Source organism: Podarcis raffonei, chromosome 2, assembly GCF_027172205.1.
Source record: "Podarcis raffonei isolate rPodRaf1 chromosome 2, rPodRaf1.pri, whole genome shotgun sequence".
NCBI lineage: Eukaryota > Metazoa > Chordata > Lepidosauria > Squamata > Lacertidae > Podarcis > Podarcis raffonei.
In genome coordinates, this window is record NC_070603.1 from 82,369,292 (window position 1) to 82,396,656 (window position 27,365).

At 38.5% G+C, this 27,365-nt stretch overlaps 1 protein-coding gene across 3 annotated transcripts in view; it reads left to right on the forward strand.

Annotated features, from left to right (window-relative positions):
- The window catches only part of CACNA2D3 (calcium voltage-gated channel auxiliary subunit alpha2delta 3), a 486,071-nt gene that overhangs the window by 223,973 nt on the left and 234,733 nt on the right, over positions 1-27,365 (forward strand). For all 3 annotated transcript variants that reach the window (XM_053377842.1, XM_053377843.1, XM_053377844.1), the window contains exons 7-11: positions 288-348; positions 444-594; positions 7,659-7,733; positions 18,063-18,152; positions 20,473-20,586. In XM_053377842.1, coding sequence (XP_053233817.1) covers positions 288-348; positions 444-594; positions 7,659-7,733; positions 18,063-18,152; positions 20,473-20,586 — 491 coding nt within the window. The remainder of the gene's footprint in view (positions 1-287; positions 349-443; positions 595-7,658; positions 7,734-18,062; positions 18,153-20,472; positions 20,587-27,365) is intronic.

A 27,365-nucleotide genomic window follows, 5' to 3' on the forward strand; every position in this document is an offset into this window, starting at 1 on the left:
AGGAGGAACGTTGGCACAACATGGCCCTGCCAGTTCCCGTCTTCTAGCATATTGAGTATCTTAATCACCCTGTGAAAGACACTAACTGTGTTGTGGGAATGGCCTTTGTTCTAAAGTCAGTTGTGAGGAATTCTGCAATGTAGCTATTTCAATTATCATTCCCTACCCCAACAAAGAAAAAGCATTTAGCCAGTCTGGCCAGTGAAAAGGAATACCAGACTTCTCTTTCAAACTTTGAAACATAAAAATTTGTTTTTGCTATACTACCCTGTTTCTTCTCTCTCCAGGAATTAAATGGGAGCCAGACGAAAATGGAGTCATTGCATTTGATTGCAGAAATCGAAAATGGTAGGTCACAGCTGTCCACTAAAACTTTCAGGGGGGTCAGGAACTACAGTCTCGTAAGTTCAATTTATACTGCCCTCCTTCCCCTGTTTATCCAGGTATATCCAGGCAGCCACTTCTCCCAAAGATGTAGTCATTTTAGTGGATGTCAGTGGCAGCATGAAAGGACTCCGCCTGACAATTGCAAAGCAGACTGTGTCGTCCATTTTGGATACTCTGGGAGATGATGATTTTTTTAACATAATTGCTGTGAGTATGTCTAACTTTCTGCTTAATTATTCCCCCCTATTTCCCCTCCCCCTTGATATGGAGTCTACACAGGGATTCAAGGGACAAGAGATGAAGACAGTGTGTAAGATTATGGATAATACCAAATCTCTAGAAATAGAGACATGCCAGAGCCCAGGTCTGCCTGGAAAACTCATTTGTTTACACACACTTTTCACAGATATGGCAAAGTTAGATCTGGGCTGTACCACTGTAGTTAGGACCTACAGAATTCTCCTCTAGTAAGAACCATTCGACAGTCTACTGGACTCCCCTGTGAGGTTGTGAAAGTTTTAAAGCAGAGGTTGGATGGCCATTTGTCATGGATACTTTAGTTGAGATTCCTGCATTGCAGGGGGTTGGATGATATGGCCTTCAGAGTCCTTTCCAACTCTACAATTCTATGTTTCTGTCTTCAGAGCAACATGCTCTGCCATTCCAACCTATCTGCAGGTTGCAGAAATTTGGTTTTCTATTTTAGTTTTGGGGAACATAAATGCAAGAGTATTAAGAACTGTGCTATCCATTGAACTGAATGTGGATACCCATTGGGGTTTCATGTGTGTCAAACTTGCGTTCAGCTACGCACATTATTATCAAATGGTATAACGGCACCTAGACTCCAAACATACTGTATATTTAAGAGATAACAATGTTAGGAAATAGTATCTTTCTTATTAATCGGCAATTACTCACTACATTATTATTACCAGAAGCTTACATAATAGCAAAGTGTAATTGCATTCTCTATCAGGAAAGGTTTGTTATTATTAATAATCTTATTAATCTGTATTTTTATTTATTATTAATCTGTAATTGCTCACTACATTAATATCACTAGAAGCTCAAATAATAGGAAAGCCTAATTGCATTCTCTATCAGCAATGGTTTATCGCCCAACAAAAACTCCAGTAAATAAGTTTCAGAGACTAAATGTGTCAACCTAATTATCAAAATATGTAAATAGGTGCATTTAGTGGTTAATCATGAGGTTAATAAGTAGTTATATTCTGCATGTTTTTTTTAAAAAATACAAATTAGTGTATTTTAAGAAAATACTTTCCTTATCTATAAACCCTACCACCATCAATATTTACTATTGGGTTGTTGTATTTAGAGAGCAAAAGTCAGTTGGTTGAAGCTGCATGATTTTTGCTCTGAGTTCCTACTCCTGTGAGGAAACTTTGGCCATTTGCTTTGGATTACAACTTCCATCATCCCTCAACATTGGTTGTGCTGGCTGGGGCAGATGGGAAATGGAGTCCCTGCCCTACTCTGTCATTTACACCCCTATTTTCAAGTAATGTGATGCAATAAACTTTATTTTTCTCCCATCTTCTTGCTACCTCCTTTGACGCAATAGATCATTCTGTTGTCCGAGAGAAGCTTTAAAACATACTGTGAGAAAACATTGCTCCAGTTGTTGCTTATTCAAGAAAGGCAGAAAATATAACCAGGAAATGGGTGTTCTCCTGTGTTTCCCAGCTGTGGTTGTTGGGAGGGCATGGATGGGTAAGTTCAAGGCTGGCCTAAAGCATTTTTCTGCCTCAGAGTAGAAAAATGGCGCCCTTCCCAACCACAGCCTTTGCTCCCAAGGCCGACAAACTTATTTTGGCAACTGAGTCAGAAACCCCATGCAAACTTTCCCCGCCTGTAAAAAAATACAGCAAGAATAAATTAAATAACAATTTGCTGCCCCTTTTTTCATAACACCCAAAATCAGCTGCTTGAGAACAGGCCCTTAATGTAAGCTGCTTTTGAGTTACATTGTAAGAAAAGCAACTAACAAATATATTAAATAAATAAAATACATAAAGAACTCAGTCTAGTCTACCTTAACCAGCAGTGACTTTCTAGGGTTTCGGACAGGAGTCTTTCCTAGCCCTGCATTGAGAACCTAGGGTTTAAATATGGTTTCTTCTGTATGCAAAACATTGAGATACAGGCCTCGTCAGAAAAGTCCTTAATGACACTCTGCTACTTCTTTGTCACTTGAAACCCCCCTTGTACAATGGAGCCCCCTTAGGTAGTGTGATTTTCAGAAATGCTCACCCTGCTTTCACTTTCTGAAATCCCTTCTGTCTTCAAGCACATTATATAATAAATTTGGGAAACTTTTTTCTCTCCAATTCTTTCTGTGTTGAATAGCAATAGTTTAGGTTATATTTTCAATCATCCATGCATAGAATTATGTCTATAGTTCTCATTATCAACAATGCGAGTACACATGATCATAATTAAAAATTTAATCAACTCTTAAAATTATTGTAATTGAATACTGAAAAATAGTTCAGTGATACAGATAAATGGGTTATTTTCCTGATATGTATTGGCTTCATTTCATCCTCTAATAATTTATGTTTCTAAATATACCCATGAATAAATGGCACACAAATGTCCAATGCAGACCTTTCCAGAGTATAAACATAAAAAGATAATGTACCAAAAAAATCATTGTCCCTTTCACTGGTAAGTTATTGCAAAATCTATCTAAAATTTATGGACTAGATGATTGAATTACAAAAAGAACTGTTAAACAATGCACTTGATTTTGTGTGGCCTAAGTTAAGATATAAGGTCAGATCATCAGTGCATGAACAGAGATGTCTGTAGTAAGAAAAACAGACATTTTCTCCCAGTCTGCTTTGAAGTAAAATACTAAGTCAAGCGTTAAATTAACAATATTATCATAAAAAGCATAGTGCTAATTCTGTCTGGGGCTGAAACCTGGGGACAATGCTTTTATAGAAATATGAGTTTGCCATTAAATTAACAACACCCTGGCTGGGATGGAAATTTTAATTCAATTAAAGATTTTCAGCAGTATCATAGCAACTTTTATGGCAGGAGAAAAATATTGCTTCCTCAAAACAGCGTTATTGTCTTATCATTTTGAAGAGGAAGGACAATATGGTTGACCTTAGAGATCCATCACAGTTGTTCATTTTAATATATGCAGGATAGTCCTGTACTAACTAGAAAAACTATGTGGAAGGTGCCCAGAAAGGAGGAGGTGATTGCAAATTGCCTTCCTGTTTCAGAGTAGAAGGATAGTCATAGGAAATGAACTACTGGGAAGGTGCTGTAGTTCATTGGTAAAGGTTATGGCTAACAAGCAGAAGGTCTCAGGTGTAATCCTTGATATCTTCAGCTAGGACTGGGTAATAAGACTTCTGCCTGAAACTCTGGAAAACAGCTATCAGTGAAGACCAGCCTTTCCCAACCTGATGCCAGATGTTTTGGACTAGAATTCCCATCAGCCCCAGCCAGCAAGACCAACAAGCGTTTTAGTCCAACACCATCTTGAGGAGGAAACCAAGTTGTGGAAGGCTGATGTAGACAATACTAAGCTAAATGCACCAGTGTTAAAGACTGCTTCCTGTGTAACATTAAAAACGGACTACATATAAACTTCCCATAAATTGAGTCAATTTTCCCATACCTTGACCCATGCTATCTACGACAATTGCCTGAGACTTGGGCAGACATATTTCCTGCCGGAAATCTTTTAAACTGGAGGTGCTATGTGGATACATTGTCATCTCTGAACAAAGGAATTGTCTGAATAATATATATACTTTGTATATACCAAGCCTTGTGTTTTTATCACAATGTGCACAATTTCAACTCTTATTGTGGCTTGACCACTGCATGAGAAAAGGGAGACAGATGCTGGGGAATGGAGGAGTTATCAGATCAGGAGCAGAGTGTGGTGAAACACAGAGGTGAGAGCAGAGGAGCAGAAGCCAGAGATCTTGGATGTGAAGCATGAGAGAAATGAGAGGGAAAGGGCCAAAAAACCATGAGATGCTGTGATTTACAGAAATCGGTGGCAAAATAAATAAATGAAATATGCTGTGTCATAAAGATGTTTGTAGTGAAATATCCTGTTACTAAGGCAAAAAGAATGTGGGCTGGTCAGACTAATACTGTACGGCACAGGAATTCCATCAGCCATGAATTCTGGATGTTAGTCACACAGCAAAGCTCTTTATTGAACTTTAAATTTGGTGGTCCCTTATTTAGCCCCATTGGAAGCTTGTATGCTGAATAGTGGGATATACTTTTTTGTGTGCACTGAAGACCATATCCTTGCAGGGTTTAAAAAAATGTACTATAGGTGAAAGAGGCTAACAATTGCAGCAATATTATTTTATTTTAAAAAATAAGGGATGAATGGTAAAGACTGGAGTGAAAAATAATGCAGTCATTAAAGGGTAGAATATGAAACTGGCTTAAGCTGTGGTTCAAAGGACCCTTTGCCAATATTCTTTGGAATTCATTTGCTTTGTTTCGTAAAGTTTATTTTTCACACACAAGCTACCTCCACAGAATCCACAGACTGCTATTTACACTCCCATAAAGTCAAAAAGCAGTTTGGGGAATTGATGTAGGAAGGGCAAATGCAGCTGCTGTGTGCATTCTAATTCGCCCTTAAAATATATAAATCCCCAAACTGCTTTTTGAACTTTGATGAGTTTGAAGAGCAGTTTGGAAAGTTTTATTTTCTGGGTGGCCCCTGAAAAGAACAATCTCCCCAAGTTCAGTTGAGTGAACTCCTCTTTGATCTGTATTTTTTATTTAAAAGAGATGATGGTCTTCACAAGGTGTTTCAATATAGAATAGAGGTCCTTTTTATGAAAGAGACATAGAGAACAATGATGTGTGGATGTTAACTGGGTTCAGAATCTTCCAGAATCCTAAGATGTCCACAAACCAATCTACCATAAGATATATAAGAAATATATTTTGCAAACAGGATATCTTTAAAACTTAAAAATACCTATGGGTATTTTAAAAACAAATTAGAATATCCCCAATTTCAGTAAATGGGGTTATCCAGAAAGTGGCCGCCAAACACGATTGCACCAAAGGGATGAGCATCTGAATTCAGATTGTTTTATTAATAGGAGATTAGTATTCAGTAATGGTTGACATGGTCCAGATTAAACACCCTTGCCTGTGTGCCAGGGTAATTAATTAAGGATTATCAGAGAGCATTGAACTGTCCATATGAGTGATGGAGGCAGATGTCCAAGATGGAGCAGATTGCAACCAGTGAGTGCTTAGCTTAATTGAGGAGAAGGCACAGCACAACAAACCAAGGATGCTCTCAGGCAATTCACTAACCCTGCTCCCCCCTGTAGATGAATTCTTGCAACGCTGTCTTCGTTCCCATGTGATAATTAGGCTAAATGTCTGATGGTTTCACCTACTGGTTGTGATTCTGTTGTCTCTCAGTGTCTGTGCAGAATGGGAAAAGAATCAGGTCCTCACAGCTACCATGTAAATTAAGTGAAGAGACACATAATTTTTTTAGGATTAATTGATAATTTTTATACACCAACTCCACCGCTTGGATCCTACGTTGCTCCTCCATTCACAAAATGCAGAATTTAATTGTTGTTGTTGTTATTTAAATTTATACCCCGCCCAACTGGCTGGGTTGCTGCAGCCACTCTGGGTGCAGCCACTCTGGGTGGCTTCTAACACTCACTCAATCTTCTTCCTTGACTTTATACTGTACTCACCATTAATGTCTCATAACAAATAATAATAATAATAATAATAATAATAATAATAATAATAATAATAATAATTTATTATTTATACCCCGCCCATCTGGCTGAGTTTCCCCAGCCACTCTGGCAGCTCCCAATCGAGCTGCTTATTTCCTTCACATCTGAAGGGAGGGCATTCCATTTTTTTTTAAAGAATATTTATTAGATTTTCCAATTTTTAAACAAACAAACAAAAACAGAGCAAACAAAAACATTAAAAAAGACATAAAGTTCATAAACCATACTTTTAAATAACGAATTTCTCAGACCTCCTCATACTTCTCCTCCTTATATCCCAATTAAAATTCTTTGTTCAGCAAATCCTTCATTTAAAGCATTACAGCTTATAACATTACCTCCTTTTTCAAACCCTTTTTTCCCCCCATCTATGTTCCTTTATATCATTACAGCTAGAAACCCCTCAATTTTAATCCAACACCATTTAACTTTCCTTAGTTTTACAGTATTTCTGTAAATAGTCCTTAAATTTTTTCCAATCTTCTTCAGCCGACTCTTCTCCCTGGTCACGGATTCTGCTCGTCAATTCTGCCAGTCCCATACAGTCGATCAGCTTCATCTGCCATTCTTCCAGATGAAGGGAGGGCATTCCACAGGGTGGGCACCACTACCGAGAAGGCCCTCTGTCTGGTTCAAATGTAACTGATCTGTAGTAAAGACTTTACAACCTGAAAAAAGAGACAAGAATCAGGTCCTCACATAGACATGCATTTGTACACCAAGAAAATATTGAATTAAATTTTTTTTACGTAATAAAAAGGCAGACATTAGTAATAACAATCTGATCCAATACAAAAAGTCACAATAACTTTGAAATAAACAACTTATATCAAATAAAGCAATATTCAGCAATATCAGCAAATAATAATTAAACAGGTTACACTTATCAGTTACAATGAAGAATTACTAAACTCTAATCAATAAAAATAACAGCAAGTCACAATGCATGAAATACCACTAAACTACTCTGCCAACTTCTCCACCTGTTATTCCCTGGACTGCATCCCACACCATTCCTAAGCCTTAACCAGCTCACAGGTGCAGATTTTCAAGAGGGGACAGCAGGCTGTAGAGCAAAGGGGGAGGCAGGACCACCCTTTTCTGTGAATATAAACTCTACTCACAAAAGCAAAGCTACAATAGAAACCAAGGGGCAGTGCCCTGATTTAAATATTTGTGAAGAGTTTGCTCACATGATGCAGAGAACTAGTATCATCCACATTTCAGCCAGGGCCTGACATGAATGGCACATTCAAATATACATGATGGGGTAGTTTCTGATCCATCCTTTTTGAAAACAAAGTCTATAAGGCAAAGACAAAGCTTACGGGTTTGAAAGGAAACCATTGCTTTTTATGTTGGTTTTGTGTCCAGATAAATCTTCTCCATTGTTTGCTTTCATTAACCTAGCTCTTTCAAAGGCTTGTATTAAATGTCCAACCTTTTCCTCCCACCCGCTGTCTGTAGTACAATGAAGAACTGCACTACGTAGAACCTTGCTTGAATGGAACATTAGTTCAAGCAGACAGAGCCAACAAAGAGGTAAGAAATAATGGAAATTGTATGAAACAGCAAAGGCCATGTATGACATGACTACCATGATTTCCTAACGGATGAAATCCCATTGTTTGATTGGATGCAACGTATGGTTCTTCTGCTCATTTAAACGACAGGTGTATGATGAGGCTGCATATGATCAGTGGAGAGATCACTGAAGTGTGCCTCTTTCAGGTCAAGGAATGAGCTTCAGGGGCTCCGTATTTCTCCTTTCAAAGGCAGGGGAGCATCTGAAACCTTGGAATTCTTCAGTGTTGAGGGGGCTGAGTGCAGAGTTGCGCATGGCTTCAGTAGCCGGCTCCTCCTCCTCCTGCCATGGAGCCAATCTGATAGAAGCCAAAGGAAGCAGGCTCATCTCTCCAGATGAAGTTAGGCAACCCAATGCCAATGGGTTCTTGGCTTTTTATGCGGGGAAATACAACTTTTTATAAAGTGGCTGGAAATGTTGCTCCGTTAGTTCCATATAAGGACCACACAAAGAAGTCCCATGATACAGGGTGTACTTCTTGCTTAAAATAGAATCTGTATCGGACAACCATAGCAATATAGTAAGTATTGTTGGTTCTTTCATAAAATTCCCGTCTATTATTGGACCAGTTTTAGTCTACGGACTTGGTATGAAATCCACCAATTTTTAGGCTTTCTTCTTAATCTGTTCACTGTGTGTTTCCAGAAACAGCTCCTCACTGTGCTCATTGCTGTAACAATATTACCAGGAACTTACCCAGTCTGCCAGAAGATAATTGCTTTCAGTATCAGAATGTAAGCAAAGTAAAGGGTGGTGCAGGCAATCAGATACACATGAAGTGGTCTGGAATACTTGGCAGCCGGGAAACATTTTAGCCGATGTCTTCGTAACTGAAGCTAATGAGACTAAGAATGGTTTTGAGGCTTTCAGCAAACTAGGTGACTGTGTGGTGCATTAAAGTTGGGTGGAACTGACATCTGTTGTTGGAATCTGATACAAATGTTCAAGCTCACAGATTCCTTTCTTTGGGCACAAAGGGAAAAAGAGAGAAGCTAAACTTGAGCTTACATAAAAGCAAGTAGGCACTCCAAGCAGAAAGGGCCGTTGACAACAAGAACCTAAATAGATGTGACCAATAAAGGGTTAAACAAGAGTGGGATTCAGACTCTACTCTTGGCTCTCGAAACAAAGATCCCCGATTAATTCATTTTTGTTTTCCTGCAGTCTAGAAGAGCCATTAGCTTCATTTCCCTAGATGGTCTTTGGAAAAAGCATTGTGGAGATTTGTGGTGAAGTGGTTGAAATCTCCCAAAGCATGTGGGGAGCCAAGCCGCTTCACACAAATGGCCCCCCACCACACATTTCTGTTTGAAATGGCCACCCATGTGGCAAGGTTACAGTATGAACTGAACCCAAGATGAAGTTGTTACTCCTTCAACAACAAGTTTGATCTTGCAAGGTGTCGTTGGTCTCTGTTGGTTCCAGTATGGGCTGGCAGTGATAGCTACCTCAGCTGAACTGTCTCGGAAGGCTCTGCTGATAATCTAAGAAACACAGGGAGCTGCCTTCTCAGACCGTTTGCCCATGTACTCCAGTATGGCCTGCTCTGACTGGCAGAGGTCTCTCACATTACCCAAACTGTAGAGAGTTAGGCAAATTTCCATGGAAAGCAATGTGCTGTAATTTATGCCGTTAATATGAGTAAGGGGGTAGTAATGACAAATGTATCTAGATATATTGCGGCTTTATTTTACAATTGTTCTTAAACAACCCTGCGCTTTAGGTCCATGTATAGTTTTAAGAACGCTATGATTTTGTATCTTTCTTAATGCTTCATTCTGTATTGTTTCTGGTGTTGTTTTACCATGTGATACAGTGTTCTTCTTTCTGCTTTTATGGATGTTACAGAGATATATATACATGTTTAAGATTTGGCTGATTATTTTTTTTAAATCATTCTTTTAGATACCACAGGAAAAAAATGTAGACCATATTCTTAGCTTTACAGTTTGCATGTTGATCTGAATTATTTTTGACAGATTGAATGTGCTGCTTTTGCCAACTGGTGTTAAGCAATGGTAAACTGACAGCTTGCTTAATGCCATTTTATTCCATTATGTACTTATTAATTAGTACTTGGTGCCACAGTAATTATACTATTGAATAGTCTGAAGATTAATTGCAGAAGCATCCTCTTGTAAAAACATGTGTCCTGTGATGGAAAATATCTTCTAGTTTTACCGCCTTCTTTGGGATGAAAAGAGGGGTGAAATATATTGTGTTCTGAAACCATACAAAGATGTTTGCCAAAGGGTAAAGATACTATACTATACTGTACAGTACTAAACCATACAATACCATACCATACTATAAACAGGGCCCTAACATAGTTTTGAAAGACTAAAGGAGCAGTGGTGATGACTGTTAAATTTTAGCATGGTATAACACCTACAAAGAAGAAGTTCCAAAACATCTTTAGCAATTCATAATCCAAGTTTATTAAAATATACGGCAACATATCTCTGTATTTTAATAATAATAATAATAATAATAATAATAATAATAATAATAATAATTTATTACCCATCCTTCACCCTAATGTCCCAATGAAATATATTCGCTATAACCAGATTAGAATTCTCCTCTTGAAAATTAGACAGTCTATTATTATTATTATTAATTGCTTGTATCCCACCCATCTGACTGTGTTGCTCCTAGAACATGTTTAAGTCATTTTTAAAGGTTCTAGAAAGCCTGTTATCTGGGTTTGAGAGCTCAGCCAAGAGGTAGTCTTTAATTGTATGTTATTAGTTCATCATTCTAGAACATTCTGTGCTGTACCAGTTGGCTTCCAGTTATGCAGTTGGCCTTCCCCTTCTCTTCTCCTCTCCGCTGCTTAGCTCCCTTAACTCTGCTCCAGAGGGAGTCCCAATTGTGGGGCTGCAGACAGTCCACAGCAGCATTGGATGCCGCCCAATGAGCATAAGCAAAAACCCCTATGGCTGGCTTCTCATCCATGAGAAAGGGGTGCTAGTCCGATTTTCAAGACTCCAAGACATTTTTATCTGAGCTATTTTTCAGTGGCCAGATGAAAGTTGTGATTCTATTTATGTTGTGGCATATTAATTGGTATCCTCTTCATTCTACTGTTCACTCTTAAGGGTGAGGGTAAAATTCTGCATCAACATGCTGCTTGGGGAAAAAATTACCTACTGCTGAGAGTGGATTACCAAACCTCAAGAGAGCAAACTCTCTAGATAATGGGTGGGTGGGGGGATTAGCAATCAAGGGTGGAGGGAGGATTTACCTTGGGACGATTGCACTGGAAGAGGAGGGCTTAACTCTGGCTCTTGCACAGTTCTTCTGACTTAAACTTTCCCCTTCCTCTGCTCGTATTAACCACACATGAAGAATAGACATGTACAGGACTGGCAACTTTTCTCACCCATAATTAAAAGTACCTTCTGAGAGAATTGGGAAAAGCTTAAATACACCCACACCTTATTAATTCCAGCACAATAGTTCTGGTTCAATAGTGTTTTCCACCCATAACCCATAGCCTGCCAACAGCTGTATTTAACCAAAGGTGGGGGCGGGGGCGGGGGAATGTTAGGATATCCAGTCTAGAGTCTCCCACATCACATCTCATTTGGCCCTGCAATGCAACATTTCTCTCTATGCTCCTTGCACAGATCAATGCAACAAATAAGTTCCTACTCTGTATACACCCCACCCATCTTAATTACAGGCATTTTGTAATAAAAAGTTGTTCCAGTAAGTATTCATGTTGTTGCTTTTTTTTTTAACAAAAAGTTTAATTTGTATCTACTTTAGTTGAGACTGTTCATTTGTCAGTTTATAGACAAAGAGAGTTTTGAGAAACATCTGAATCAAATGAAGTGTTTTAATGAATTGAGTTAAGTGGCAAGGTTAGTGTCAGATATGACAGGGTGATGTTAAAGTATTTGATATGTTTACATGAACAGCATGCACTAGAATAAATTTATGGGAAGGAAGCAGGCCACCTAGTTCCAAAATGTTTCATTAAGACGTTCTGTTTCTGTTATAATTATAAAACACTGGTCATGAATAGTGTATGCTTTTTGTGTGTGTGCAATATATGCAACTATGTAGTACCAACTGAGTTTCCAGTTGAAATTAAGTACCATAATTTGATGCAGTCAATTTGTTTTGCATTTCTATTATGCTGGCTTCTCAGTCCCATTTGAAAGGGTTCCCATAAATGTGCTTGGGCTGGTTCATTGAATTTCCCAATATGTTGCTGTAGGAGGCTTGTGATGTCTTACTTTTTATTGTGTATAGAACATCCTTTGCAAAGTTGGGTGCACATAGTGCTTTTTTGGGGAGGGAGGGGGAAACTCAAGGGTACGCAGTACCAGCACCCTTTTTTGTTTTGTTAAAATGTGTGGTACTTACTGTAATAATTTCATTGTGAGTACCAGAACCTATTTTTCTAGGAAAAAAAGCACTGGGTGTACACATATACTTCTGTGTCCCATGTGTGCAAACCAAGAAACATACAGTGTGTGTGTAGGGGGCACACAATGGATTATGCCTTTCTATGGGTATAGGCCACCTAGTGATACTCCATGTGCAGTGTGAGGTTGGGGCTCACACAAGCCTGAAACTACACACTGTGGAACCATGTGAACTAGACGGACAGCAGATTCAAATTTCCATTTTAATGTAGAACAGTTGCCACAAGTGGATATTCCTATCAATTTCCATGTGGTCATGTCAAAGTGCCCTTCTTTGGTGATATGGCAAATTGCCATGGCTGTAAAACTTAACAAACATGGGATTCAAATGTGTATGTGTGTGAGAGAGTTTTATCTCTGCCCCCTTCATCCCCCAGCTCCTCCAAGTTTCAGGAATAACTCTGACAGAAGAAGAGCTGGGGCTCAGAAGAACTGCAGTGCAGCTGTATGCAACCACCCCTTGGATCCCAGCTGACATGATCTTAGGATCTAGTAGCTTGTGGTCTTGCAATATGGGGGCATATCCATAAGAACTCTTACCTTGATATGTAAACATTTATGGGAAAAGCAATTCTGTGGTTAATCATCTACCTCTAAAGTGGTCATGTGGGTCGACCTTGCCATATTCACTCAAAACTAAAGTTCAGTGTATGGTGAAATTTGCAATCATCTTAAGTATAATGCGGGAATCTGGATTTGCATCTCCTTGAGCTAAACAGTAAAAACATACATTTCTGCTCTTACATAGTACCAGTCTGGTTTATATTATAGTTTTGTTATTAAGCTGGTCTTGCCTTTCAGTGTATCAATTTGTAAAACATTCCTTTTTTTTCTTTTCAAAGTGGGAAATAGTGCAGACAGTATTTTATCATTGTCTGTACTTTTCCTGCAAAATTACAAACATGTGCAATTGCCTGGTTTAATACGTGTTTAGTTGGGCCAAGAGGTTTTCATGTCTGAGAAACTCCATATTACAATTTCCTACCTCTTAGGAATTATATGACTATCTGATTTAATGCAACTCCACATTTACGGCAACAGTATCGCAATTTGCATTCTTGCTTTATACATTAAGCTCTCTCTCACACACATTATTCTAAATACTTCCAGATGAAATTAAGTTGACAGAGCATCTCAGTGATAGATACATAATAAATGAAATTAGGAATCAACCCCTATATATATTGCAACTATAGCTGTGGCAGTTAGATCTATAATGCTGGTTGGCTGAACTGGTATAATGACACAGAATGTTCAGCTATCTCATTTGTGTTCCTATTGCCCAGTCAATTTATGGCACGATAAAAGCATTTTCCTCATTTGTTGTGCCCAGCCCTCATATCTTTGTTTTACCTTTTTTTTTATTAAAAAGAATGTATCCCATCTTTTGGTAGCGTCCAAGGTGGATAGCAATATACAATCAAATTTCAGAGTATAACAAAAGTTGTTCCTCCCTCTCTCTGCAGCAATGTGAACCTTCTGTTGAATTTTATTTCATCAGCACAGGGTCATATCCAGTTGTGTCTCTTTACTCACAGAAGGCTTCCATGAATAGGAAGCAGAGGTAATTTCTCCAGTTTTTCCTGCAGCCACTTACCAGACTTTCCTTTAACTGACTGGAGCAAACTGGAATCTTATTGCATCGACCTAACTGAAGAAGAGATTTATACTCTTACTTTTGAGTAAACATATATATGGCTGGGTTTTCAGGCTTCCAAATTATTGGAGCCAAGTTGAGAACAGGAACCCAGTTATGCATAGGTATCTGCTAGCAATACAATTGATGTATAGAATTGGAAAATTTTGAAAAAGAAATTCCCCAGTTTGGAAGTCAAGAGTTAATTATAGGCCAAACCCAAATTACTCACAATTTGAGCCTCATATTGAAACGACTCAACACCAACTCTCCCTGCTCCTACTTAATAAAATATGTTCCCTTTCTGTTGAAAATTAGCTTTCTGCGACAATGATAGGGACTGCTGCTGGGGCCTTTAGCAGGCAGTAGCAGAAACATGTGTGCCAGGTTCTTGAGAATTGTGATTTGGGATCCAGAAACCCTGGGAAACTACAAAGTTGCATCAAAGTACTCCCATGCAGGTTGCCAAAATCTGCTCCGAGGGTTCCCCAATCTGATACTGATTTTGAGGGGCAGGGATGGGGTGAGGTGGAGGGTACAGGGGGGGAAAGGAAGTTCTATGGCAAACATAGAAGCCTGTTGTGCCTTCAGAGCTGCAACTTTGGATATAGCCCCAGAAATCCTGGTGTTCATTTCCTTGAGCAATCTCAGCAGCAAAATGCGTAATGCTGGTGGTCAACAAAAGAGGTTTAAAGACTGTCTCAAGGCAAATTTTAAAAAATGTAGTATAAACACTGACAACTGGGAAACACTGGCCTGTGAGCACTCCAGTTGGAGAACAGCCTTTACAAAAGGTGTCATGGACTTCGAAGGTACTCAAACTCAGAACGCAAGGGAGAAATGTGCTAAAAGGAAGGCACACTTGGCAAATCCACACCATGATCAACTCCCACCCGGGAACCAATGTCCCCACTGTTGAAGGATGTGTGGGTAAAGAATTGGCCTCCACAGTCACTTACGGACTCATTCTTAAAACCGTGTTTATGGAAGACAATCTTACTCGGCTATGAATCATTGCCAAAAAAGAAGAAGAAGAACTCTTGTCCATTTTGTTGTGTTTAAGATATCCTGTCAGCCGTCCCAAGGTCTTTTGATAGTAGATGGGGAATAGATAAATAAATAAATTTGCTTATTTCCTGAGTACACACAGTGGAATTCTGTTTACATTGGTGAATATTTATTTGCCAACTTTTGTAGTGGTTTTTCTTTGATCGTACACTGTTTCAGATTGTAATCAAAGTTTTCCCACAGTGTTTTTTTTGAAAATTAATTGGTTGATTATTCTAATGCATGCCACTGTCTAATTAACATCATGTTAGCGTATAAATATAATGGGGAAAGGCTTACTGCAAGCTTAAAAATTTAAAATCCAAAGAAGTGCTACTGGGGAAACGTTCATGCTGAAGAGGCTAAAAAGTTTTCCCATCTCGTTTCCTATTAATGTTAAAGGAACACTTTTTAAATTTGTCCCATAGGTGCGTTTCGGTACAGTCTAATTCATGGTTTCAGTTTCAGAAGTTTAAGGTTAAGGTGGGTGAGAGCTAGACTGTTCCCATCTTTAATTAGGGAAGTTTATTGTTCCCCATTGGAAATATTCAAAAGTTTATGTCTGCTTATGTTTTCAGTTCCGAAATGTTGCATCACATTCCTTCCCTCCGCTCATACAAGGCGCAGGGACTACTTGTAGCTACAAATGGCGTTATATCTCATGCACCAAGCCACCAGTGTTCCTGCTGCCTTTCCAGAATTGTAACGCTGCTGGAGATTGAACGGTGTGGTAATGCCAAGGCAGATGCCGTGGTGTACAGGACTCAAAGAGTCCATGCTGGGATGCCTTTGCCATTCCCTTGAGTTTTCATCGACAGTTTCTAGGGTTTGGACACTGCTTTGTGAGTTTGAATTTTGAGAAACAGTTTGAAAAGCTACTCAAGTAGTATATCCATAGCAGTGACCAGAGGATGAATGTCTGCTGAGAGGAGTGCAGAGAGAAGAAACACCATGGTGCATCTGCAGCAACACAACTGGACACCTTCTTCCCCACCTGCAACAAAACATGTATTTTCCACATCAGTCTCTACAGCTACAGCAGGAGCTACAACCTTCCAACAGTTTGACTGCAATGGTGTACTCCTCCCTTGTCTCATGACAGACAGATGCCAACCAACAAAGAACTAGAAGGTTAATTTGTCCAAACCTTGGTTATGCAGATTTTATTTTTAATCCCAGGGATAACTGCCCTCCAAATGGTACTGAACTACAACTCCCATCATTCCTGACCATTACCTATGGGTTGATGGGAGTCCAACATCACCTAGAGTGCATCACATTGGGTGGCCTTGATTTAGCTTTACAGTTAATGGTGCCCATAATGATGTGTGTAGTTGCAATAGGATAGTGAAATTTGCCTTCAGAAGGGACAAGATGCATTAATGGAACATGGCCTCTCTTGGCCTTTTCTCAGCTTTATAACATAGTTTAGAGGTTTGCAATGTAACATAACCACCAGAAGCCGACTCTCAAGATAGCTTTATAAATCTGATGATCTCTCCCCCACCCCACCTCCATCCCTGTTCTAGTCCCTAGATTTTATATTCATGATATGTTTTCTAAGGTAAGAAGATAAAATGTCACTAGCATTTAAAATGAAACATGTTGGAATAGACATATTTCTCAACGTTTGCTTAAATTTTAATAGCAAAATGCTGTGAAACACATTCCACAATCTTGGCTACAAGATTCATTATGCCTTAACTGCTTATTTAGATCAACAAGATTTTGCCGTTAGGTGTTTTGAAATATTGAGCTGTGTGAACCATATTTACTGGGTCACCATGAACATTAAGCTACACTAATTGCATTGGAAAACCTGCCTAGTTTTGCAGCAGCAACATATGCTTCAAAATTGCCTTAAGCAGGGATTTTTTTCCTTCTTAACTTATGAAAGTTTCATAATATTTTTTCATCTACTAAACCATGTGAATGCATTATTTCACTAAAGAGCAGGAAAAAATGCTTCATAGAGAAAATTTAGAAAAATAACTCATACAAGGAATTAATGCATACAATTTCCTTTTATGGAACCCTATTTAACAGTGTGCCACTCTTTTCCTTATTAAATCTAAAGGCTACATTTTCATATATATTTTCGTGTGTGTATTTTTAAAAAAAAAATTACTGGTTTTTAGAAAGGGCTGTTGCATACTGAGCATTTTCAGTCATTTAAAAGAAAATAAAAAGATGCAGCAGGCAAAACGAATATGAAATAAAATTCATCCTACTGCAAGTATCTTGAGTTCCATAGGCATGGCTGTATTTGTCAGTCGCATCTGAAGCAACAGAGCATTGTGGCACCTTAAAGACTAACAAACAGATTGTGTTAAAACAGAGCCTGTGCTGTATTCGTAGTACCTCTTGTCTATGCCACCTGTTGGTGATGGTTGTATATATGCAATCTGCTGACTTTGAGCATTGTGTCTTGTTTGCCTAGGACAGTGCAGGCAGCAGCAACCTCCATTTTGTGTTTCAGATGCCACTAGTCTCTTGTGAGGCCACACCTAGGCCCTGCCTTCTGGAGCTCTGAGGAAGCTTTGTCTTTCTACTTTGTTGGGACTATCCATCTTAAGCAGTATTCACTTCCTTCCTTGTTCTCCCTTCCTCCTAGTTCTCCCCTTTCCACAGTTGACAATAGAAGTTTGATATTGTGACCAGACAGCTGCCATGTCTTCCTGTACAGGAGTCCACTGAATTCCATTCTCTGTGGAGACAACACTGTGCATTCTTTAGACAATTTTAAATACTTATTAACAGTTAATGTAAATATCATTGAATCATATAACCTGGCTGAGAAGCCATTGTTTTGTCCCCAGATAACCTATATCGTACATATATCTTATGATTTTTGTGAACTTGTTCACTTGGTTTTTATTGTTGTTATATATTCTTCTGTACTTTTTCTTTATAAATTGTCACAATAAATGTATCTAACAGGCACACTTTTCTTTAAAAGTTTAAAGCGTTCTTCTTGAAACCAGAGGCGCAAAGACCTGCTTTATTTGAGCTTTTGTTTTCAGAATTCATAAAAAGCACCTGATGCTGTTCCAGAAGCCACATTCCTTGATTTTGCCTTTTAAGATTTCAAGGGTAGGTGTAATGCAAAACTCTTCACAAATATGTTGATTGAAACACCATTTATTTTCTTCTCACCTCCCCAGCACTTCAGGGAGCACCTTGACAAACTTTTTGCCAAAGGAATCGGAATGTTGGATATAGCTTTAATTGAAGCTTTCAACATGCTCAGTGATGTAAGTTACTGCTTTTTGCTAAGTTTTGTTGTTATTTATGTGGAAACTGTTAAGTTTTGTGCATTTTTTATGTTTTACTTATTCTTTACAACTACTTTTGTTATATTGTAGTTCTGTATTTTTTCATGTTGTAAGCTACCTTGAGCATGGTTTAAACTGTGAAAACACACATACATGTATGTATGCATGTATGTATCTATCTTTCTATGAAAAAAATTAAATAATGGTTTCCTCCTGCATTCTTACAGATACAGATTAGTATCAAAAGACACTGTGCTATATTTTTACAGTGATAATTTAGGTAATTTTCTTTTTATCCAGCAGTATGTGGTATGTAAATCTATTCTTCAGAATTACAGGTTGGCACATTCTCATGCTTAAATGTGTTCTTCTTATGTTAGTCTACTGAGTCTTGCTTTTCAGACTGGTTCATAGGCTATAGCATTTAAGCTTGACTAATTTTCACTTATAATTTATTGTATTTTAGTATAACTTAGCTTGCTAAAGAGCTAATAGTTGTTGGTACAAATGATTTTGAAAGATGTGATCGTAACTATGTCCAAACTCTCCCCAACATTTGATAAATTCAACTCCCATAGGTTTCTGCAGGACTACAGAAATGCTTGTTTCAGCAGTCAATGTCTGCTATATCATGTGACAACTGCAATTATCTCTTTTGGGGATAAATGTGATCTTTGCCGTGATTATCTTTTTTTTTTAAAAAAAGTCTTAACCAATTAAATAAAATTCTGTGACATTTCAAAGACTGTTAATCACAACCAAGAGCTACAAATGTCAGGATGCATCGAAATTTTCACTGGTAACTGATGAATCACTGAGTTAATTGTAGTTCATTATAAGGCTCTTGTCATTGTTATTATTATGGAAAAGACTTTCATCACTCCTTCTATTCAATAAAAACTAAAAAAAAAGTTCTAGACACATATGAGGAGATATTACTCATCAAAGCATTTACATTTAATCACCTGCTTTAAAAAGAGAATACGGTAGCTTATTCTGTGGAATATGATAGATTCAGACAGAATAAAGCAATGTTTTAAAATAAAGAGATGAAGACATCCCACCTCCAAGGTATTTTAATACACCATTTCTTTTTTTACATATGGTCCTTGATTTAGTTCAGGAAGAACAACAGGTAGCTTTAGACACGGGAAATGTCCCTTTTCAAAAAGGGCTTTCTACTTTTAGAAGTCATGGGCCCTGATTTGGCTGGTTTTATCTTGGCAAGTTGCCATTGAACATCACATTTGACCATTACTTAGTGGTTGCCAAGTTATAACCCCGGAGGTAATCCCAGAAGTGTAAGAAAATGCAGGTGCGATTTTCCCCACCCTCTCCTCCAATCACCCCATTTTCAGCAAGGCAGACTTGTTTCCCATCATAGTAGGGAATCCAAGTAGATGGAATCCAAGGCTCAGTAACAGCACTGAGGGAGGAGTCTTCTGCTTGGTTGTTAAAGAAACAAACACAACCTCCTGTTACTTACTGGCACCTATGCCATTACCCAATTACTGTGTTGCTACATTTGCTGCACAGTCATTGATATAATCTCTTTCTAGATGGGGTGATCTGGGCACTACAAGAACTCCTATTAAAACTGCCTTCCTTACAAAGGGAGGTTGGTTTAACTGGAAAAAGATTTGACTGCTAGATTAATTCATGCCCCAGTTTCTAATATGAGCATGCAGAATTACAGATAACATAATTACTTTGTGCAAAGGAAACATTATGGTGGAACCTTGGTTTCTGTACTTCATTGGCGGCTAAACCATTGGTGGGTTCAGGATGGGACAGAAAAGTTACAGGGTGCCTGAGAAGATGAGGGAGTCTTATCTGCTTTGAAAAATCTATAGATTTAATTTGTGTTTGGGATTGGGTGTAGGTGTGAGTCCAGGGGAAGTAGCGGGTAGGAGTCCAAGAAGATAAATACCCTAAATTGAAAAAAGAGTCATGAGTAAAATGGGAGTTGTATTTTCCCCTCGCCATTGTGATTGTAAATCCCATTCACCTTAACATTAAAAAAAACATGCCAAAATTGTGGCATATTTCCTGCAAATTTCTTTGATTTAAGAAGGTGTACATTTATAGCCCTGATGTAGTACTAAATTCCATAGGGGTTTCATCTGCAGCTTGCTTTTTTTTGAGGGAACAAGCAGGAAAGTGATGGCTATAGCACTGGATGCTTTTCAGTAAAGCATATGCACACTGGAATTATGAGCATGGTTTTCTTACAGCAAATACTCATTTGCCTAGCTAAATATGCCAGAACTCAATGAATATTTGTTTGCTTGTTTCCCAGTTCAATCATACAGGACAAGGGAGTATTTGCAGTCAAGCCATAATGCTAATTACGGATGGTGCTGTGGACACTTATGATGCCATTTTTGAAAAGTATAATTGGCCAGATAGGAAGGTAAGTCCATTATATCTTGTATCTGTGAAACAATGTATCTGATGATGACAAAAAAAAAACATGTCAAAATTGTGGCATATTTCGTGCAAATTTCTTTGATTTAAGAAGGTGTACATTTATAGCCCTGATGCTCTCAAATACAAATATTCTCTACTAGTGGGACCTTGACCAACAGAGTTGTGCTCTAAGGCAGATATTTGTCAACTGAAAAGCAGAGCAAACAATATCAGGTAAGCTTCGATCTGGATTAAAAATGACCAGGAGTATGCTTTTGTGCTTGCAGGCTTCTCAAGAGCATTTGGTTGGCCATTGTGAGAACAGAATGCTGGACTATATGGGCCTTTGGCCTGATCTAGCAGGGCTCTTCTTATCTTATTATATGTGTGTTTGCTGCATTTTAAAAACCCAAGCAAACTTAGAATGGATCATTTCCTGTGTAAATGCATCTTCTCCTAACTGTTGCTTTAAAAAAAGTGGTGTTGAGAAACATACTGCATATTTATGGAAGGATGCATGAGACAGGAAAGAGTGTGGCTTTGAGATTTGGGGAGAACTTTAAAGAAATGTGCTTGACATTTCGTTTGGTAGAGCTAGGTCCTGGTTGCGTTTTTGGACCAGCCTCCACTGACTTTAATTGGGGAGTAGGAGAAATGAAGAGTGGAAGCAATGCAACAATTTGTAATGCTAGAATTCAACAATGGCAACTCACCGTCTGTAGTTGCATTTCAAAGGCTCACTTATCATTCCATGCTAATAACTTGGGAGCACTTCAACCTCAGGGACCTCTAATTTTGCCCATGCTGAACATACTTATAAATCTGCTGCTGGGTTTGCATGACTATTTTCCTTTTTTTAAAAAAAAAATGAATTGTTTTACCATTTGTGGGGCAGCTCAGTGACAGCATAAAATACTGAATTGGGGTGTATTTAGTAATCTGTCTGCTTTAGAGCATTCCCATTTACTTTACTAGACTTTGGGGTAAAATGGCATAGAAATTGTGACACAGCTAGAGTATAATTTCACAGCTTTAAACAACAGTGAAATTATACTCTAGCCGTGTATCTCTGATTTTTGGGAAAGACAGCTAGACCTAGTAAAGTTGAAATTAAGATGTGAGTATCTGCTAATTGTCTGGGATTGACTCAGGAATTAATTTCTTCTGATGATTTTATAGAAAATCACCCTTGCCATTCACGAAATAAAAAATGCAAAGTGAGCTGCTGTGAAAAGAATTATAATGGTTAGTAATTGTGTTTATGCTGCATGATCAGGCAGGATGTGCTTTGTCAGTAGTTGCCTTTTAAAAACATTTTTTTGAGAAAATAATAATTCCATTTATGAATTGCTTCCTATAACACATCTTGAAATGATTTAACAACAAAAACATACATAAAGCAATTTCATATATAAAACCAGCTTCAAATCAGATACAGACTAGGATAAAAATAACTTAAAAGGCTTATTTGTAAAGGAAGGTATTCAATAGGTGGTAAAAGGCAAGCTGCGGGAGGCAGTGGAAGACAGGTTTGCCTGGCGTGCTCTGGTCCATGGGGTCACGAAGAGTCGGACATGACTAAACGACTAAACAACAAAAGGCAAAGAGACATGCTGCCTGTCTGATATGTAAAGGGATGGAGTTCTGAAGGCTTGATAAGTGCTGCCAGGCTAAAGGCCCAATTCCTGCATCATACAGATGGACCTCTTGCTGAGACGGTATCTGCATGAGGCTCTCTCCTGCGAAGTACAGGGCTTGTTTGGTTAAATAGGGATGAGACCATCTCATAGGTATCCTGGTCCCAAGGGCTTTGTACATTAGTACCAGCACATTGAACTTAAATGAGATACACTTCCAAATCCTGTGGAGAAAAGGACTTCCACCCAAGGTCTGCTTATGTTTTTGAACATTTCTATTCAGGAGTATTGCTGTGTTGGTATGAGGTATGAGATGGGCAAGGCAATATCTTAAATGCATGAGTTTGAGTCAGAAACAACAGTACAGGTTTTGAGTTTCGCAGCTGAAAGTTGGCTGGGCTTGTAGAACTGACTAGAAATTAGAACTCTTAAGGTCATTCCTGTTGTAAGATGATGGCTTTGGACTGCAGAATGTGAGCTGGCTGAAGTGCTGTCCTGGAATCTAGTTGGACTTTCTGGCAGTAGCTGTGGAAGAGCACACTTTAGTGCCCTGAAGCCTGTGAAAATTAGGACCAACATACATGTAATTGTGTTAGGGTCATCTTGCGGAGGCTCCCTGCCATGTGCACACTGTATGTGTTTGTGGTCCATAGTGAATCCAGGTGAGATCTCTAATCTCAAAAAAGGGTTCAGCACTGGTGATCTGATCTTCTATGGGCTTTGTGCATGCATTTTGGGTTTTATGTTTTGCTCCCCTTTTGCCCTTTCCACCTGGAAGCAGGAAGATGTCTGAAAGGAAGCAGTCTTCGATACACAATCTTAGATACAAAATAAGCAGGGCCAAGGTTTGCATACAAAGGTGCCCTGAATCATTCATATCTCATTCAAGCCATTAAAAATGGTAAATATTCTTATACAACGGTACACTGAATTATATCACACATTAACCATTACATGGGTGGAAACAAAACCTCAGTTAGTTAAGTATTTTTTATTGATTTTTATTGATTTAAGGGGGGCAGCTGTCCTTCCCGTCCCCCTTAGCTACGTCCAAGAACCATTATGAACAGAGTAAAAAAAACAACACATATGCAAAGGTACCCCAAATTTTATCCCACACAAAACCATTAAAAACAGTAAAATTCACATGCAAAGGTATCCTGAATTGTACCCTGTTGCCCCTAATAATTGTATACCTCATGATAACTTAGTTCAAAGTAGATGTAGTAGATGAAATATGAAAATATTATTTGCCTTGTGTCTTTGGGATTTCTTCCCCTAATATTGTGTGATGTTAATGGTATAAATACACCTTATTTGCATGGTATGACAGCAGTAGCATCTTCATACATATGAAGGACAGTGTAGATAATCAAAACTGACACATTTCTTCACTTGACACTGATGCTGTTGGCAGCTATTCATTTTGTCATTAAAACCTTTATAAAAGATGTGAAGGGAAGCAGCCTTATTGGCTAGTCTCTGCTGGAGTACATGATGCACATGTCACAGTCACTTTATGGCTCAAACTATACAGTCTATTTATACAGTTGCCACTGCTGCTTCCTAAACTATAACTCTGGCACCAATCAGGGAACCAGTCATCGACGCCTAGGAAGTTGATTGTGTACCTAGGTATGACTCATGTGAAGGCAGTCAGGAGGCTAATCCTGGCCTCCTGTGTGTTAAGTGTAACTTCTGCAGCATGGAGCAGGTTTTGTTTTGTTTTTGTTTTTTAAATTTATTTAGGGTCTCAGTGCAACTCAGAAGTCTGACCTTTCATGGTTTTAAGTTTCATGGATAACCTGCACAAGTAGAAACCAAGATGTTTAGTTTTATAAAATAAAGACTCATGAGTAAAGCACCATACAAGTCCGAGCTGAGGCAACTATAAAATGCCACATTTCAGTGAACAAACTGTAACCCTGCAGTGTACAAGAGTACCTGTAGAGAGCTTCTAAAAAGTAAAAAGGGTAGCATATGGTTCTTCCCCTCACTTTCCACAAGGGTAAAATAATGTTTAAGAACATTATCATCCATTTGGCAAAATGGATAGCTGGACCACGACATAACCGCAGTGACCATTTATCTGTTTCCTCTAGACTGCCATCTACAAGGAGATTAAAGCATTCCCTAGAATGTTAACCAACCCTGTGTAGCTTAGCAATATGCTGATGCTACACGCACGGAACATTAGGAACGGCAAATCGCTGTTGTCCTGGTGTTATTAAATTTATTTTCTTTTCTTAAGAAAGAGTCAGAATATTTCAAAGGTCAGTGTGTACTGTGTGTTGAATCATGAGGTGTCTCATGAGCAAAAGGAAGGATTCAGACACCTTCTAGGGCATTGTAACCTGAAACAGGATGATTATCTACCCTTTGAGGGCTTTCTTGCTGTTACAATTTTGTAGTGAAATGGAATATAGTTTTCCAAATTGGGGATGTGAGGGGGAAATTAGATCCATGGGTAAAGTGCATATTTGGCATGTAGAACTTCCAGTTTCCTTTCTTGCATCTCTAATTAAATGATCTCAAGTAGGAGAATGGTGGCTATGATCCTGATACTTCTGCTGCTTCTCAAAGTGTGGCAAAGATCTTTGGTGGGAATTTCCATCATACCTACTCTGAATGCACTGGGCATCAAAAGCACGAAATCTTAAGCACAGTCTACACTTCTTCCACTGTGGGAAGCTGCTAAAAGCCTTCCCAGCCTGTTGTGTGAGGCCATGCATATACAATAATGTTCTGGATTTTTTCCTGATTTGGGGGCCCTTTTAGAGAATAATTTTCATGTTATGTACATGTGTATACTAAAGGCATCCCCTGGGTATTTTTGAAAAAAATAATAATCTGGGTGGCTTCAGTGTGGTCAGCATGGAGCCATCTGAGTTCAGCATTAGAGAAGGAGGAGGAGGAGAAGAAGAAGCCTGGTGGGCAATGGGGAATCATCAGACATTAACAAGTACAAATGGAAGATCAGAATTCTGAGTAATCTTCGTTATGACCCCTAATATTTGGGACTGATATTAACACTATTTGACTATTAGCTATGAGAAGGATGGGCATTTATTAAATTAGTTATCAACATTAGTAGACTTAATTGATTGTTTCCCATGCCCACCAGAAAGCAAGTCCTACAGCATATACAAGTCTGTGCAAAGGTTTTAAATACTGGAGTTATTTTTAGCACTATGACATAACCATCTCTACAGCTCTTACTTTAATTGGTTGTATAAAAAGTTGAGGTGACTTATACATCAGAGTAAATACATTCTGTTTTTATGGGAAAACGTTGGAGCACCGACTTCCGTTAAGCTTTAATCTAAATAGCTGAGGTTTCCCTTAAGAGCAATCAAAGAATCTTTCCTGGTTTATAACATGGAAGATGAGTTGAATTTATGGCTGGATGCTCCGCAGTGTCTTTGTTTTGTGGTGTTTCTTCCTTGGGGATTCATATCTTGAAAATACACCTCAGAATCATGAATCACTTGGGACTCATTAATGGAGAACATATCTCACTGCACTGTAATTTTTCATTGTATAATTCACCATCTGTTGTTTGACATGCTGCTAAAAAATTAGAAGCGATCATGAGTACCTCAATAATAGTAGAAATGTGAAGTTGTTCTGTGTTATGATTTCATAAAATAGGCTGACTCCACAACTGAACAAACAAAAGACCATTCTATTTTTTATTTTATTCTTTCTTTTAAATAGCTTTTCTGCTGAAGATTAGTTATTTTATACATTTTTATCTTGCTTTTTTGTTAATTACCTGCCTACATTCTATTTCTAGAATGAAAAATCATTAGCATTAGAAGGTACCTTAGAGGCCATCTAGTCACAAGCACACACACAGAGTCTATTGTGCAACCATGGTACCCCTGACATATGACTGTCCCATATCTGCTTAAATATATTCAGTGAAGGAGAACGCCTCCCTCCCCACCTCCCAAGGCTGTCTATAACAAGGTCAGGGAGCTCTTTGGAAATTTCTCCTAAAGCTTTGTCCAAATTTGCTTTCTTGCAATTTCCACCCACTGGCTCTAGTCTTACCCTTTGGATCAGCAGAGAGCAACCCAAAGATTTAGCATCTGTTTCTCTTGCCAGTGGTGGATTTGGGGCTCTCAAATTTCAGCAGGGCCCCATGGGGGGGACATATAGGGGGAGAACAGGCATAAGAGAAGCTCTCCAGACATTAAACCAGTTCTTCATCAATGAAAACAAGTTGTCTTTTCCATGTGAGTATATTTTGTTTGAATCAGAACTACAGTCTTGCACTGATACAGCAGAGAAGGTTTGGTATGCCCAGCAAGGGCTATGGAATTATCCAGTTCAAGGACCAGCTGAAAAAACAACCCCTCATTGAGAAATGGGAACCATATGATCTGTCGCAGAGATCACTGCTTTTATATAATAGTGGGAAAGAACTTTGGATAGTCAGGAGGCATAACTTATTGTCCTTCTGAGTTCTCAGAAGTTGCCTTCACCAGTCTTTGAATGCATTTTGATTTGTGCAACTTTATGTAAGGTGCTGGACACCAGGGGGCAGGAACATGGTCTGATGGAGGTTTGGTGGAGGAAATATTCAAGGTTTGGCTGTGGATCCAAGTAATACTGTTTCCAGGAACATGATCATGATCATTAAATGGCATCCGGGAACTGTAGTCAACTCTTTTTTTAAATGTTGAATTTAAACAAAAATGTGTGCAGCAAAGCAACCAATCAAGTGATGGATTACGTGTTAATCTTCCTTGCCCAGGAAAAGCTCTGTGTTATCTTTTATGCCCACCTTAACTGAAAAAGAAATGTTCTTTTCCCCCTCTCTTTTTTGGGGGAAAACAAATGCCTGTGTTTAATTACCTTAAAACTGACTATTGTGCGGAACCAGATATATTTTAAAATATGCTTGCTAATTTCATTTCATAAGAAAAGCATACTGTGAAACAAAAAGAAAGTGATGAAGTCTTTTTTTTTCATTCTTCTGTGAGAACTATCTGCAAAAAGAGAAGCAGTTAATCATTTCTTTAAGTAAATGTGCACGCAAGCTAAATTGTACCAGCTGAAACATCTGTGACAGAAACAAGTGGATTACTATAAACATTTCCCGGAGATTTGAATGATTTTGCTTTGATCAAGTTCACAC